This window comes from Fringilla coelebs (assembly GCF_963513975.1).
Source record: "Fringilla coelebs genome assembly, chromosome: 6".
Lineage (NCBI taxonomy): Eukaryota > Metazoa > Chordata > Aves > Passeriformes > Fringillidae > Fringilla > Fringilla coelebs.
Window position 1 is genome coordinate 53747083 of NC_140034.1, and position 15446 is coordinate 53762528.

The 15446-nt window shown below is 52.8% G+C and overlaps 1 protein-coding gene across 1 annotated transcript in view; it reads right to left on the minus strand.

Annotated features, from left to right (window-relative positions):
* Nucleotides 1-3797: 3797 nt before the first annotated feature.
* The window catches only part of MYRF (myelin regulatory factor), a gene marked incomplete at its 3' end in the record, with an annotated part of 40825 nt that continues 29176 nt past the window's right edge, over nt 3798-15446 (minus strand). Inside the window, exons 8-26 of the mRNA XM_084207945.1 lie at nt 14649-14844; nt 13958-14034; nt 13364-13474; nt 13000-13090; nt 11947-12147; nt 11215-11323; nt 10728-10837; nt 10113-10273; nt 9611-9683; nt 8945-9033; nt 8553-8621; nt 6750-6835; nt 6487-6648; nt 5534-5812; nt 5360-5447; nt 4986-5060; nt 4758-4860; nt 4095-4169; nt 3798-3884 (exon numbers count right to left, since the gene is read on the minus strand). Coding sequence (XP_084064071.1) covers nt 3798-3884; nt 4095-4169; nt 4758-4860; nt 4986-5060; nt 5360-5447; nt 5534-5812; nt 6487-6648; nt 6750-6835; nt 8553-8621; nt 8945-9033; nt 9611-9683; nt 10113-10273; nt 10728-10837; nt 11215-11323; nt 11947-12147; nt 13000-13090; nt 13364-13474; nt 13958-14034; nt 14649-14844 — 2242 coding nt within the window. The remainder of the gene's footprint in view (nt 3885-4094; nt 4170-4757; nt 4861-4985; nt 5061-5359; nt 5448-5533; nt 5813-6486; nt 6649-6749; nt 6836-8552; nt 8622-8944; nt 9034-9610; nt 9684-10112; nt 10274-10727; nt 10838-11214; nt 11324-11946; nt 12148-12999; nt 13091-13363; nt 13475-13957; nt 14035-14648; nt 14845-15446) is intronic.

Consider the following 15446-nt stretch of genomic DNA (forward strand, 5'->3'; position numbering starts at 1 on the left):
GCTTTCAAACCATTCCACTTCCAAATCACAAATCCAAGCCCCAGTTTCCCACTTGGGAAGGAAGATTTCCTTCTGTGGACTTTTGGATCCTTCTGGATCTGAGTCTGCCCTCTGAAGTGAGCAATGTGATGTCAGAGGCAGATTTTCCTTTTCCTTTCTTTTTCCTTCCTTTCTTCCTTTTCCCCTCCTTTTTTCTTCTCCCTCCTTTCTTTGTCCTTCTGCTTTCATTTTCCTTTTCCCTTTGTCCATTTAACCTTTTTTTTTCCTCTTTATTTTCTTCATTTTTCTCCTGCTTCCTTCATTTTCCATTCCTAATTTCTTTCCCCTTCTTCCTTTCTTTTTCTCTCCTTCCTTTCTCCTTTTTATCCCCATTCCAAAGAACCATGACTGAGCATATTCAGAAACTTCCACTGATTAAAGACTTGGAATTTCCTCCATCTTGTGGGCAGTTTTACAGCCATTCACCTGAGTTATTCAATCAGAAAGGGAGGAAGACACCAGGAGCCATCCTTGGATACAAAGCAGTATTTATATATTTTATTCATATGGGCACATTTACCTCCAGCATAAAACAAAGTCTAAATAAGCAAAACAAAACAAACAAAAAAAAAAAAATCCGGGGAATCCGGAAACTCAGCCCTCAAATTCAGCAAAATATAAATATAAATCAGGAAGTAAAGAGGGAATCCACGCTTGTTCCCCACAAATAAAAACCAGGAATCAATAATAACCTGCTACAAATGCAACTCTACGAACTGGCTGGCAAAATACAGTGATTAAAGCTGTGGCAGCAACATTTAAACCAACAAAATTAGTGCTTTACGTGGTGTTTTTTTCCTTAATTCTTCCAGTGGTGCCATAGTCTCTATTTACAGGCTTTAAGCTCCTACAGTAGGACAGAAGAGTTGGGAATTTGCTTTTGAAACAACTCCCAAACAGCCTCATTCTCCACCCTTTTGTCTTCCTTCCTGCCAGGAATGTCTCTTTGCCGCTGGATGGGGAGGGATTTCCCCAAGCTCGAGAGGTCGGCTCAGAATTCCCTCCGTCCCACGCAGGGAAAGGCCTGATTGTGAACTCTCTTGGTACTGATTGGGGACAGGGAAGGGGCAGAGATGCCTTTTGGGCCGAAATCCATGCAGACAGCTGTTTCCAGGGGCCTGGAAGCAGTTCCATGACTCCTTCATTTTACAGTTCTGAACCCCTTTGGAGCTCATTGCTGCCTCGCTGGGCAGCACCCGATGGATGATTTTTATCATGGAATCCTGGAATGGTTTGGGTGGGAAGGGACCTTAAAGCCCATCCAGTCCCACTTCCTGCCATGGGCACCTTCCACTAGTCCAGGCAGCTCCAAACCCATCCAACCTGTCCTGGAACACTTCCGGGGATGGAACATCCGAAACTTCTCTGGGCAACCTGTGCCACTTTAAGACATAAGGTACTACTGACACTAAAAACTTCATCCTGAATCCCTGTCCTCTCCTGATCCCAGGGATTGCTGCCAGCTCCACGTGGGTAGGGCTGGCTTTGGCACTCCAGGAATTGCCACATCCCAGTTAAACCACCCGGGCACCATGTCTGAGGCAGCATTTGGGAATATATGTGGGAAAACACTGTTCCTTGGGGCTGTTCCATAAGGAAAAAGGCACTAGAGATGTTTCCAGGCACTTGGTTTGTTGGGAATCTCCATAAATCCCATGGCTGAGCATCCTGGGGACACCTGAGAGATCCCAACTCCTTCTGGGCCACCAGTGATTGATTCCTTCCCTCAGGAGTGGGGTGGAATATACTGGAGTGTCTTGGCTGAGGGGGGTGGTGATTGCAGGCTCTTCCCCCCGCCAACATTCCCAACATTCCCTGCTTCCTCTTCCAGGAGCTTTTATCCCAGCTCAGCATCACTCACCCACCTGAGGAAGGATGTACAGGCCTGGGCCACTGATTGCCAAGGGAACAACAAACCTGCCAAGGAAGTCACTTCCCAGTTTAAAACCAGGAAAAACTGCTCAGGGCAGGTGGAGAGAAGAGCACTCAGCTACATCCAGGTGTTTCCTTCCCAATTTCAGGGAAAAACAGAGAATCCTGCTGAGCATGGAGCCCCTCTCTTTGTGCATATACCCAAGCCTTGGGGTGTCCTGTTGTACTACTGAGCTTCCCAAAACTGGGTTTTCCAACTGCTTGGCTGCTCGGAATGCCCTGCTCACCCACTTCCCTGCTTCCCAGGATTCAGTGGATTTTAGTAACTATAATTCAGTGTTTCCAGGCCTTGAAACCTCCCTACAAAGAGGGGGCAGATGCCAAATCCAAGTGACATCACCAGGAATTTCAGGGCTGCTTCGTTGGGATAAGCTCAGGAGGGGGAGGATGGGAGATAAAACCAGATGTGCCCAGGAACCATCAGTTTACCTGGAAAAAACCCATCTTTGTTTTTCCAGAGCAGATATAGAGTGTCCTTAGGATCAGCATGTGGCATTCCCCCCTCACTTGTTTCCTCAGGGAAATCCATCTTGGAATACCCTGGAGGTGGCTGAGCCTCCAGGAACGCAGACAACTCCTCTGTAGCACGAGGAGCAGGATGGGGAGGAGGAAGCACAGGGAGCCACTTGGCTTTCCCACAGGACACACATGGCTCAATGGGGCCAGAAGGAAATTACTGGGTTTTCTTACAGCTTAAACCCCACAAGAATTCAGTAGTTTAGCAATTTAAGGACTTGTAACAGTAAAATATCCCAAATTCCCCCAGCATAGCTCTGTGAGGGCCGGGACAGCCTGCAGCTGCTGCCATCCCAACTTTTGGGAGAACACCATGCCACTCCTGAGGCAGAGATCCTGCCTGGACATAGATCCTGGTGCTTCCAGGGACTTGGCCTTGCTCCACAGGGCACTCCAGGCTTTGCTGCACATCTGGGCAGAGGTTGGCACTGGCTCCAGAGCCAACCAGGCAGCTCCACACATGCCGCTTCCAAGCGGATAAAAACAGATCCTACCACACTTAATGTGGGTAAGTCCCGGTCATTTGTCACCCCTGGCTTGGGGACAAGTGTCCCCAGGTGTGGCATGGCCTCAGCAGCAGCTTGAGTGGGGGTTTTATCCATCCAGAGCTAGATATCCCACATGGATATGAGATTTAAGAGCACAAAGAAGAGGGGGGATGACATCGAAGCTGCTCCTTCTCCGGTGGTTCCTAGAGGAACGTGTCCATTGGCAGGTCCGGGAGTCTCTGGGAAGTCTGTGGAAAATGGCCCTGGGCCAAGCAGAAGGAACAGCAACTCCAGTGTAGAACTTCCAGTAGGTCCAGGCACAGCCATCCTTTCCAGGCCAAACTCCAGCATCTGGCTCTTGGAAAGGGCTCCAGTGTTGAAGCAATTCCAGTGTTGTGAAGAACTGATGCGGGACATCTGGGAGCACCGGGTGGGGCTCCTGTCCATGGAAGGAGCACCCCTCTGAGATGTGGCAGAGCTGTCCACGCTCAGTCTGGTGTGATGCTTCCAAATCCAGTGTTGGAAGGGGAGGGGGAAGTAATGGAGGACACAAACATCCCCCTAAGGGAAGGAGAGGGGCGTGGGATGCTGGGAATCGGTGTAAGGTCCCCTCAGGAGCCACCACAGGGCTGGTGGTGGCTTTTAGGTCCTGTCTGTCCTGAGCTTCAGTGTCTCCAGCCATCACCATTGGAGCTCCGGAGCTGCCACAGGACACAGGGATGAGGTGGGGCTGGGGGCCAGCGGAGCAGGGAATTCGGGAGGCTCCCAGTGGCACCAGTTCCCCTCCTGTCTCCGAGCAGAGGGCACTGGTGCTGCCGGGACTCACTCACAGAGCCAGTAGAACTGGAAGTAATAGTCAGTGAAGAGGTGTCCCAGCTGCTCCAGGGAAGTGCTGCAGTCGGCTCGGCCCTAGGAATGGGAAAAGCAGCTTAGAGAGAGAGGGCTGAGACTCCAAGGGCAGAATTCTGCCTGAATTATGAGCTGGGGCAGGGACAGATCATCCTCCTACTACCCACAGGACTGTGGGAAGCTCCTGGTGCTAAACCTGCATTTCCCACATTTCATAAATCCCACATTTCTCTCCTTCCACGTGGCCCTGGACAAGCTGTGGGTACTCACCGGCTGCGCCACTCGGAAGTGGTAGGAAAACTCCCGGAAGGACAGCATCACCAGGGGCCAGCGGTGCGTGGTGTCCTGGGGAAGGAAGGGGAACAGCTGGTCAGGGATGAGCTTGGGGGATGTCCTCCAGGCTGGACCTGTGAGGAAATCCACAGCCTCGTGCTGTCAAGCGACCCCATGGATGTTTCCTGGAGCACAAGCGGGATGAGGAGCTGGGGGGAGCTCAGCCTGTAGGAAAGGAGGCTCCAGATGGACCTTCTGGCTCTACTGGAAGTAGAGATGGTCCAGATGGACCTACTGGAAGTTCTGCATAACTCCCTGACAGGAGAGGGCAGCCAGGTGGGATCAGGTTCTGCTCCCAGGGAACCAAGGACAGGATGAGAGGAAACGGCCTCAAGCTGTGCCAGAGGAGGTTTAAGTTGGATATTAGGGAAGATTCCTTCATGGGAATTCCTTCAGGGGAAGGGCTGCCTTATTCCCTGTGGAATAAGTCAAGGGGTGGAAGGGGAGCAGCAGTGGAGTCCCCACTCCTGGAGGGATTTAAAAGCCATGTGGATTTGGCACTTGGGGACATGGTAGCCTCGGCAGTGCTGGGGGAATGGTCGGACTTTTCCAACCTCAATGATTCCATGTGTATTTTGTGAGCTGTTCCCTCCTCCCTACCTGTGCATCTGTGGAGTCAGTGGAGCTGTTCCTGCTCACAACATCCTGGCAGGGATCACTGGAGACAAGGTCACAAAGGGAGATGGACACAGTGGAGGAGGAGCTGGGAAGAGAGGAGACCATGAGAGGCTGGAAGGGGGAACAAGTAGTGTCCCTTTCCCATGGAGACACCGTGGCCACATCAGCCACTCCAGAGGCTCTCAAAGGACATGATCCATGGGCACTCACTTCATCTCCAGGGTCAGGTTGGTGTTCACGGCTGTCTGCTGGCTCACAGGGATGCGGTAGCTGAAATTCCCAGTCCTGGGAACACAGAGAGAACATTAGATGTCACCAGGCTGTGGGGAGGTCAGGACAGGACTCAAAATCTCTGGCAGTCTGAGAGCTCAGAGGGAAGAACTTCCCAATGTCCCAGGAACAAGCCCACCACCAAACACAACTTCTGAGGGAAAGCTGGGAGCACCAGCTCCTCTTCCTACGGAGCAGCACGAGGTGATGGCAGGAAACACCCAAGAAAATCTTGGAAAAACTCCCAGAATTTCCTATTTGCTGCTCCCACTAAAGTGTCACCAAGGTGCCACCAGCCAGCCCTCCCCACTCACCTGCAGGCATCGGCAGCGGCACAGTACTGAGAATGGATGGCCAGGTTGATCTCCAGGATCCGGATGGATTGCAGCACCGGGCTTGGCCCTACCAAGGAGAAAACAGGGTTTTGAGGAACAGCAAAGGGTGGAAAATCCTGAGGCTGGAGGGGAAAGAAGATGAGATCCACGTACCATCCGTGCCGGGCTGCTCCGTGCGGGGCCGCTCGCTCACCGGCTGCCGGAGGCTGCGCTGCTGCCGGGAGTTGCTGCGGGAGAGCGAGAGGTTGGAGATGTACTTGGATTTGCCCTGGATGTGGGAGAAGGGGGAGGAGGGGCTGGCATTGGGGCTGCCGAAGCTCTGAGACCTGTCAGGAGTCTTTGGCCACTTGGTGTAGGAGGCAGATTTCCCGGTGATGCCCCTGGATTTGGCTTTGATATTTGTCACTGGCAGGAGGGAGGGCTGGCTTTGGTCTGTGGAAAAACGGGAGAGAAGGTTGTGCTGAGAGGCAGAGAAAGGCTGGGAGCACTGGGATCACCCTGTCCCCATTGCACCTCCTGATGCTCCCCAGGTTGCCCAGAGAAGCTGTGGCTGCCCCTGGATCCCTGGAAGTGCTCCAGGCCAGGCTGGACAGGACTTGGAGCTACCTGGGAGAGTGGAAGGTTCCCTGCCCATGTCAGGGGTGGAACCAGACGGGCTTTAAGGTCCCTTCTAACACAAAGCATTCCAAGAGTCTGTGCTTTCATTCCCTCTGTGCCTGATGGAGCTGATGACGGAATGAGGTCAGACCTCAAGGTAGGGCTGCTCAGCTGAGCTGTGCCGGTGTTGCTTCCCATTACTTTTTGCTGGCAACATGGGAAGCTCCAAATCCCCTCCAGACCCCACATCCCCCTGGCAACAGGATCCAAACTGCACCACATGGGCAGAAGGATATAAAGTATACATCCAAGGAAAAGGATAGAAAGGGTATCAGCTATTAGAGAGCTTCCAAAGGAGTGAAATGAAGATCTGAAGGGGAGAGGGAGCTGGAATTATTCATCCTGGAGGAGATTGAGGAGACCTTCTCACAAGGAACATGAAGAGGACATGAGGTGACACAAACCTTGGAGATGTCCCAGCATTTCTGGGAATCTGGGCTGGCCCTCACCTGTCCGGTTGGCGGCATGGGCAGGGCTGGTCTCTGAGGGGACAGTGGAGGAGATGCCAGTGGGAGCAACGGAGCAGCAGGTGGAGAAACAGGGAGGGCTGAAACAGGCCAGCACACCGTGACCGGGAATGCCAAGGGCTACTCCATGTGTCTCATCTGGGACTGCAGGGACACAGGGAATAAGTCAAGGGATGGAACAGGAGCAGCACCCTGTGTCCTGCAGCCCTTCCATGAAACCAGAGCCATCCCAATCCATCACCCACCACGCTCTGGGAGGGTCCTGCTGCTGGCCCCGTTGGATGTGGCTGTGGATCGCACGATCTGCGTCTTGTCAATGTTCTGGCTTGACCTGGAATGCAGGAAAAGATGCTGGAAACCTTGGGTGTGGACAATGGGGTCACTTGTAGGCGGGGAGAAGAGTGGCTGCAGCTGGAGGATGGGAAGAGGGACATGGAGTAAGTGGAGATGTGGAGGAGAACAGAGTGATCTGGGAAAGGCAGGAGAAAGGCACATGAGCTAGGAATACGAAAAGGAGAGCTCAGAAATTCCACAGGGAATGGTGTGGCTGTTCCATGTCTGGCAGGGAAAAATATCAGCTGGTTCAGAGGACACCAGCAACCCCCCTGGAACATGGTGTACATGGCGGATTTGACTCCCATCAGGAATCTTTCATGTGGATTTAGGTGCTTGGGAATCAACAGGCTTCAAGCTCTCACCACTCCCTAAGGAATGCGCCCCTTGTTCCTTGAAGACAGACTATTCCTCACCTTGTTCCTTAGAAACACACACAATCCCCCAACCTCCCAACCCATCCCATGGAATTCCAGGTGTTTCACTGCAGCTATCCAAGACCTGAGCTGAGGACAACACAGGCATCTCTTGAGTGTCAGGGAGATGGGAAAGGGAGGGAATCATTCTGCAGACCTGGGAGAAAGAGCATTTCTGGACACCTGTGTCCACGTCTTACCTGTCCCTGAGCATTGTTCCAGGTTTCTGTGGGATTAACAGAGCTTCACTCATTTAGAGGAATTTAAAAAACACTTTGTCATCTCCAAGATTTATCTAAATAGAGGGATTTCTTTTCCAGGTAGAAGGAGACTCAATGCCAATCTTCCAAAGAGAATGTGGGCACAAGCCTCTGGAGCTTCACCTTCATCCCTATCTAAATCCAACCCTTATCCCTGAAGTTCTTCCACTGCCTCATCCCTTTTCTTTACACAGCTTTATCTTGCTCCTGCTCTCCCTGCAGGATGCAATTTCTTTATTTAACCTTTAACTGATTTTTCCATCTCCTACTCCTAATTTCCCTTCCCTGACAAGACCCATAACCCTTTCTCCTGGAATCCCAGTGGGAGTCTCACATCCCTTTCTCTGTTTCCAGTTTCTTGGCCTTTCGTGGTGCAGGGAAAAAAAGAGGAATTAAGAGAAGGGACGAAGGAATTAAATAATGAAATAATGAAACAGTCACATACCGTGGACACAGAGCGACCGGAATTCCGGGACCCCCGTGCCGAAAGAGGGCCAGGAGACAGGCAGTGGGTACAGCAAAGGAGCTACAGGACAGTGCAGGGAGACAAGGAGAACAGGAAAGTGGAAAGATGGCCAGGAGGACAGGGAATGATAGAGGATAAGGAAGATAATGGGAAGGAAAAGACAAAAATAGGGAAATCAAAGACAAAGTGGAAGGAAAATGGGTTGGACAAGAGATGTAAGGAGGAGAGGAGGGAGAAAAATGGGAGAGGGAAAAGAGAGGGAGAAAAAGAGACTCATTATCGGGTTACACAAGCTCCCAAAGCCAATCCAGCCCTGCTGCACCAGTGGGATGAGGCTGTTTTAGTCCAGCTGGAGGCATCCAAGGAACATTCAGCACATCCTTAAAAAAGATTCCCTTTTCCTTCTCTATTCCTCACTTCTTCCTCCAGATAATTCAACCACCATCAGACTGGGATGTGTAGCTGCGCTTGGCAGGGTTTGCAGCTCTGGAACTGCGCTCAGTAATCCTAGTTTCTGTGCTCCAGCCTCTCCCAGGTGTCCTCATCCCTCCCAGCGATTCCCGAAGTACCCACCCATCGATGTCCACGAGATCCTCCTCGCTGCGCAGGCTCAGCACGTAGAGCGTGGACATGGACACCACGCTGGAAAAGAGAGAAGGACAGGGTGAGGAGGAGCAGGGAGCAAGGACAGGGCATAGGATTGATTCCACTTCCACAGCCCAGGAGAGATGGATGCCCCATCCCTGGAAGTGTTCGAGGCCAGGCTGGAGCAATCTGGGATAGTGGAAGTTCCCAGCTCATGGCAGGGGGTTGGAGCCAGATAAACTTTAAGGTCTCTTCGAACCCAAAGCATTCCAGGATTCTCTGGAAGAAGCCACAGACCCACAGCCCATCACTGCACACGCCATGGACAGCACAGTGCCAACAGATGAGCTGGATGCAGAAGGCCAGGAGTGGAATCTCACCTGAATGCCATGATGATGACCAGGGCAATGATGGTGCCCTGAAGGAAGCGCTGGCTGATGCAGGCCTGCTCCGGGACAACCGAAGGAGACTGCGATGGAAAAAAATCCTGGATCAGCTCATTCAGGACCCCCTGGATCAGCTCAGATCCCTCACTGCTCCAGTCCACTGCATGGATCTCCCCCAGCCCATCCTGAGCTCTCTTCCTGCCTCCCTGAAAATCCTCAACTCCTCAAGTTTAGAAGTCATTTAATGTCTCCATTAGGAGATAGAAAGGAAGATCATGGGAAAACTGAGGTGGGAAAAGCCCTCTAGGATCTCGAAGTCCAACCCTACCCCCAGCACTGCCAAGGCCACCAATTCATGTCCCCAAGTGCCACATCCACAGGTGTTTAAATCCCACCAGCAACGGGGACTCCACCACTGGAGCCTGCTCCAGTGCCTGACAGCCCTTTCCATAAAGAATTTTTCCCTAATATCCAGACTAGCCCTCCCCTGGCACAACCTGGGGCTGTTTCCTCTTGGATAAAGCAGGGAGCAGAGCCCAATCTCCTGGCTCCAACCTCCTTCCAGGGATTTGTGGACAGTGAGGTTCCCCCTGATCCTCCTTTTCTCCAGGCTGAGCCTCCTCTGCTTCCAGCACTGCTCCTTTGGGATCCATCCCTTACCTTGCTGGCGACTTTGTGGGGTCTCTTTTTGTGGGGCACACTTCCTGCCCGGCTGAACTGGCTCCCAGTTTGGCTGCAAGGAGAAAGGAGGAATGGATCTGAGCTGGGCAGGGATAGCTTTCCAAGCCATTACCAGGAAAAAAATGGGATTTTCTGGGAGGGAAAATATGTGTTTGTGGTGTGACAGTCACAAACCCTTTTGGTGCTTTGCCCCAAAACTGGCATAAACAGGGTCAGGAAGGAGATTTCAGAAGCATGGGAAACTCCTTGCCATGAGAAAGCCACTGACTTTAGGGAAACATGGAGACCATTTCATCCTGGGTGTTTTGGGCTGGTCCTATGGGAATTCCAAACCTCCTCAAGCTCAGCTCTTTAAATCCACTCCAGGCCAAGCGACACCAGTCAACATCCCAGTGCTTCCTCATCTCCCTGTTCCCAATCTGAGCTGCCCCTTGGAACTTCCTGGGATGAAAGGGGACATTCCCTGTGGCTCCATGGGTACCTGAAAGCTCCAGAGCTCACAGTCGACTTCATGCTGTCCAACCTCTTGAGCTTGGCCAGCTTGTGGCTCCACCTTTCCAGCTCATCAATCCGTGTCTCCAGGTTATCCGTGAGCTTGCACAGCTCCTTCACGGCTCCCACGTTCTCCATGAAGATCCGCTCCTGCCAGGGAATCAGGCCAGCAGGCTGAGGCACACCTGGACCTGGATAATCCATGCCCTCCATGTGTGCCATGGGAGACTGTCCCCTCAATTCCCAGAGCAGCAACCAGGCTGCCACAGGTTGGGAAAGGTCAGGAAACCAGGTGCTCCAGGTTATCCTGACATAAGCACCCTATCTTATCTAGGAAGGGGAGATTAGGACTAGGAGCCTCCCAGCAGGAAGCTGCCAACAAGGAGCCCTTCCCAAGGGAGATGCTGCCAAATTTCACCAGCATCAGGCTGGTTCCTCCCTGCCGGTGTCTGATATTCGCCCACGGCTGCTCCCGACTTCTGGAAGACCAGCCAGGTCTGAAACTCATCTGGGAGCATTTCCCAGGCATCCCACTTTCCCTCTCCCATACCCAGTTCCACAATTCCCTCGAGCCAGGTTCCCCAGCCTCCTGGCTGCCACCAACCTTGTTCACCACCAGGAAGTTCTCCAGGGTTTTCCCATTGGAAAAGACCAGGTCCCCAGTGTCCTTCACAGCTTCCGGCAGAATCTCCTTCACCTCCTGAGCAATGACACCTGTGTGGAGATGGAACAGTGGGGTGGGATGCGATCATCCTGCACCCCCTGGGTACTCATTCCAAGCTTTGCAGGGCTCCTTGGAGACCCTCAAGGGCAGAGGATGGTCAGACAAGGCCGGTCCCCAAATTCTATGGACAGGGATGATCACCCCACCATAGCATACTTGGAGAAACCCCTCCTCCCTGTGGAAAGTGCCACCTTCTCTCCCGCTCACCAAAGAGGGAATTCCATTAGATTCCTTACTTTGGGGGGTTAGAAGGCCCCTCTTGCCCACCCCACACCTGGGGGGCTGTCCTGGTACAGAGCTGAGTACAGCCCCTGGGAAAAGCAGGCAATTCCTGTGGGACATTCCCGTGTCAGAGGCATACTCCTACCTGTCTCAGAGGTGCTGTCAATGCCCACCGTGGCTGCAAACTCGGGTTTGTAGTTGTAGTGCACAAGCCTCATCCTGGAGATCCGCTTCAGCTGCTCCGTGGTGTCCACCTGGGACAAAACAGGCACATGGAATTCCCAACGGGATATTGCTTCTCAAATCCCCACCACTCTGCATCCAGGCAGGACAACCCACTATGGCAGATGGGAATTCCTTTGGGAGACAGCCCTGAACCCTGCTCTGAGCAGCCATAAGGACAAACACTGGGGTTAACATCCAGGTAGGGACATGACAGGGATAGGGAAATCAGGAGACTGAGCCTCCTTGCAGAACGAGACACAGGGAAGAGACAGTTCCCAAAAACAGGTGACATGATTATATCCAGCTTTTCTGAACAGGCAAATCTAGCTGAGAGGAATTCAGAGCAGAGCCAAGCCTCTCACCCAGGCTCTGGCAAAGCCCAGTGTGGTACCTGCCACATTGACCTTTTTTCTACTATTTTTCCACCTTTTTCCCACTGTTTGTTACTTCTGGTTAACACTGGAAGAGTCAGTTTTCCCTAAGACACGGTGGACTGGCTGTGCTTGGGATAGAAAAAATCCTAAGGCACTTCCCATCTGCTCTGCAGTCACAGACTCAGGGAATATCCCGAGGTGGAAGGGACATGAAAGAATCACTGGAGTTCTTCAGCCTCCTGGAGACCCCAAGCCCACCGTGCTTTCCAGGTTCTCACCTCCTGGATGTCTTCTTTCACTCGGACATCCGAAGGGTGCATCAGGGACCCCATGACCTTCACGTTGCCATGGACCACCAGGGCCTCATCCGGGCGGTCCGTGTTGATTCCCACACGGCCGTGGTGGAACACGGTGTCTGGGAGCTGCGCCCGCTGCCACAGCACATCACTGTCGCTCTCAAACTGCCCCGGGTTGGAAGCCTGTGGAGAAACAGGAAAACAGGGACTGACTGAAAAGCAGGGAGGGGAATGCTGGAAGCAGAGACAGGGAAAGTTAGCCCTTCCTTCCTTCTCTTTCCCCTTCTCCTTTCCCTAAAGGAATATCCTTGCTTCCTTCAGCTGCTATCCCAGCTATCAGTGTTCCAGCCACTCAGGACGGCAGGAAACCAAGTGACACGGATGATACTCCTAGGTTCCAAGTTCAGAGCATTCCAGGCTGCCTGCAATTCCCTGAAATTCTGCGCTGGGCATCCTGGAAGCTGCCTAATCTATCGTGGACTTCTTGTCTGAGGTCCCTGTTCGGGTTTTACTACCTGCTTTCATGTTTTGGAGCTGAGTGATCCAGCAAAACCCTGGGAGAGCCTGGGAATGGTGTCTTTCTTTTCCTATTCTCCTGCCTTAGGACATGAAAAAACGATGTTCTGGGAAAGTGCCCAATTTTCCTGCATCTTCTTGCTCCTGCTGCAGAGTTCCAACAACGCTCTTTCCCCATTCCCAACAATTCTACTGGACACTGACCCCATTTGGAGAATGGGATTCCTTCCTTATCCTGTAACAGGCTCTAGAACCAGGTATGGAAAGTCGGAAGCCAGAATCCAAGCATGGAAGGGAAAGCTACAAGCAAGGCAAGGAGAGTTTGGAGGAGGCGGGAAAGGTGGGAAATCAAGTTTGGAAAAGACCTCTAAGAATATCAAAGCCAATCCAGCACCTCCACCCCATTCACCACTAAACCACGACCCGCATCCACATATTTTGTGGATGTGGAATGTGGGAAACAGCCCAGGATGGTGCAGGAAAGGAGTGTGGGGACGGAGGGAGGAGACAGGGCTTTACCCGGACGATGATTCGCTCGGAGATGTGGGCTGCCAGCGTGTAGTTCTGGTTCTGGGCGTGTGCCTGCAGGGCCACCACCAGCATGAAGTACCTGCAGAGGGACACAGCTCAGGGACACATCCTGTGCTGGGAAGAGCAGGATCTCCATCCCTTCTGGAGCACTGGGCACCACGGTGGGCTCGCAGCACCCCCTCTCCTTGTGCTGGGTGCCCCCAACCCCTCCCAGACCAGGGACACCCTTCTGGTATCCGCAATCCAAGCCCTATTCCCACATCCCACTCCAACCACTCTGCCCAACCCAGGGACAGGCAGATCCACAGGATTGCCAGGATGTTCTGGAGGAGGCCCCTGTGTTTTCCCTCACCTCTGGTCTGGGTTGGGTTTGCCTTTTTTCCTCATGTTGTTGGCCGTGGTCTCGCTGAAGTGCAGCCGCCCCACAGTGACCTTGGTGACCTGCTCTGGGGGGAGGTTCACCCTGGAAGGAAAGGAAAACAAAGCAATGAGTGAGGATGGCAGCTACCTGGGAATGGTGCCTATCTTTTCCCACTCCTCTCCTATCTCTTCCTTCCTTAGGTGGGGAGTACAGTACAGTTTTCCTGCACCTGGAGACCTTGAACCCAACAACAATCTTCCCTCATTCCCAGCTGCACACTGACCCTATCTTGGGACCTGCCACACATACTTCACGCCCTGAGGAACCAGGTATGGAGAGGCTGGAGCCATAACCTGAAGAGGAGAGCTTTTTTGGGAATGGCCATCTCCTGACCTGCTCCACCACTCTATGACCTGGGCACAGAGCAGGGCTGGGGATGCAAAGAGAGGAAAACAGGAGAAAACTGGAGAGTGTGACACTCACACAGTGGAGTGGGAGACTCCAACTCCACCATTTCCCCACCTTTCCTGCTGTTGCTTATTCCCTGGAAGCAGAGGATGCTCATTCCCACAAGGACATACTCACGTGACGGGGTTGAAGGGCCGTTTGCTGCGGTCCGACTGCGACTGCTCAATGTTGATGGACTGGTTCAAGGCCTCGAGCTGGAGAGAAGGATTTGGGAATGTGGCACGGATCACAGGGACCTTCCCCTTCCCACCTCCTCCCTCCCAGCTCTCTGCCCACCCTTCCATGACAGGGTACATCTGACTCTGAATACCCAGTCTGAGTGTGGGCACTGTCCAAGTCCCAAAAAAGTTGAGGGTGGAAGGATCCTCCCGAAGTGCCCTTATCCCTCAGGATTCAAAGGTGAGTGGCAAGCAATCCTGAAGATAGCCAGACTGAGCCCATCCTAAGACTTGTATTTCAATGCCCTCAGGGCATATTTACATTGGATATCAGGGAAAACTCCTTCATGGAGAGGGTGGTCAGACATTGAAACAAGCTGCCCAGGGCAGTGGTAGAGTCACCATTCCTAGAGGGATTTAAAAGCTGTGTGGATGTGGCACTTGGGGACATGGATTAGTGGCCTTGGCAGTGCTGGGGGAAGGGCTGGATTCCATGATCCTAGAGGGCTTTTCCAAATTATCCCATTCCATGATTGTGTGATTCCACACACTCCTCTACTACATGAAGAGGTGCTGTTACCTGTCCCCAGCCACCTCCCAATCCCTCTGTTCCCAGCTGGATTCCCCATGGTCCCTCAGCTCCCGCTTACCTTCACTCCGTGGAGCTTCAGGTAGAAGCATTCCAAGGGTTTCAGGCCCTCGGGGGTCTTCACATACTTGGGATCACCGAGCATTCCGATGTACACGGTGACCTGGAAGTGGTTCTTCTTCTGGCACACGAAGGCATCGTCTCCCACGGAGAAGTTGAAGCCCTTGTCGGCATCCACGCGGTACGTGAGCATCGGGCTGGGGAGAGGGAGCAGCTGAGAACAGGAATTTCCCACAGAAACTGTGGATATCCCATCCCTGGAAGTGTTCCATGCCAGGCTGGATGGGGCTTGGAGCAACTTGGGCTAGCAGAAGGTGTCCCTGCCCATGGATCATCACTGGATGATCTATAAGGTCCCTTCCAATATCATTCCACAGCTCCTCCCATTCAACTGGGAATGAAGATGGAGATCCCGAATTCCAAAGTCTGCCCAAAGCCTGTAGCATCCCTTTAAAGTGGCTCACAGGGAGTAGCAGCTCAGACTGACCCACACCTTGTGGCATTCCCAATGTTACCTTCTACCAGCTGTACCCTGGTATCCCAAATTCCTGCTGAAATCACAACCACCTGCTCTGGCTGCTGTGGAAAAGCTTCCAGCTCTCCCAGCGGACAGGTCTGGAGGAGGAGGAGAGGGAGGGAGGAGAGGGAGGGAGGGAGGGAGGGAGGGAGGAGGGGTCCTGGCTGCTCCATGAACACACACCAGCTGGAGAGGTTTAATCTACATCTCCTTAATGGGCTGGTTTCCATGGGAATCAGGGAAATATGTGGCCTTTGTAATGAGTCCGTTTTCCTCACCATC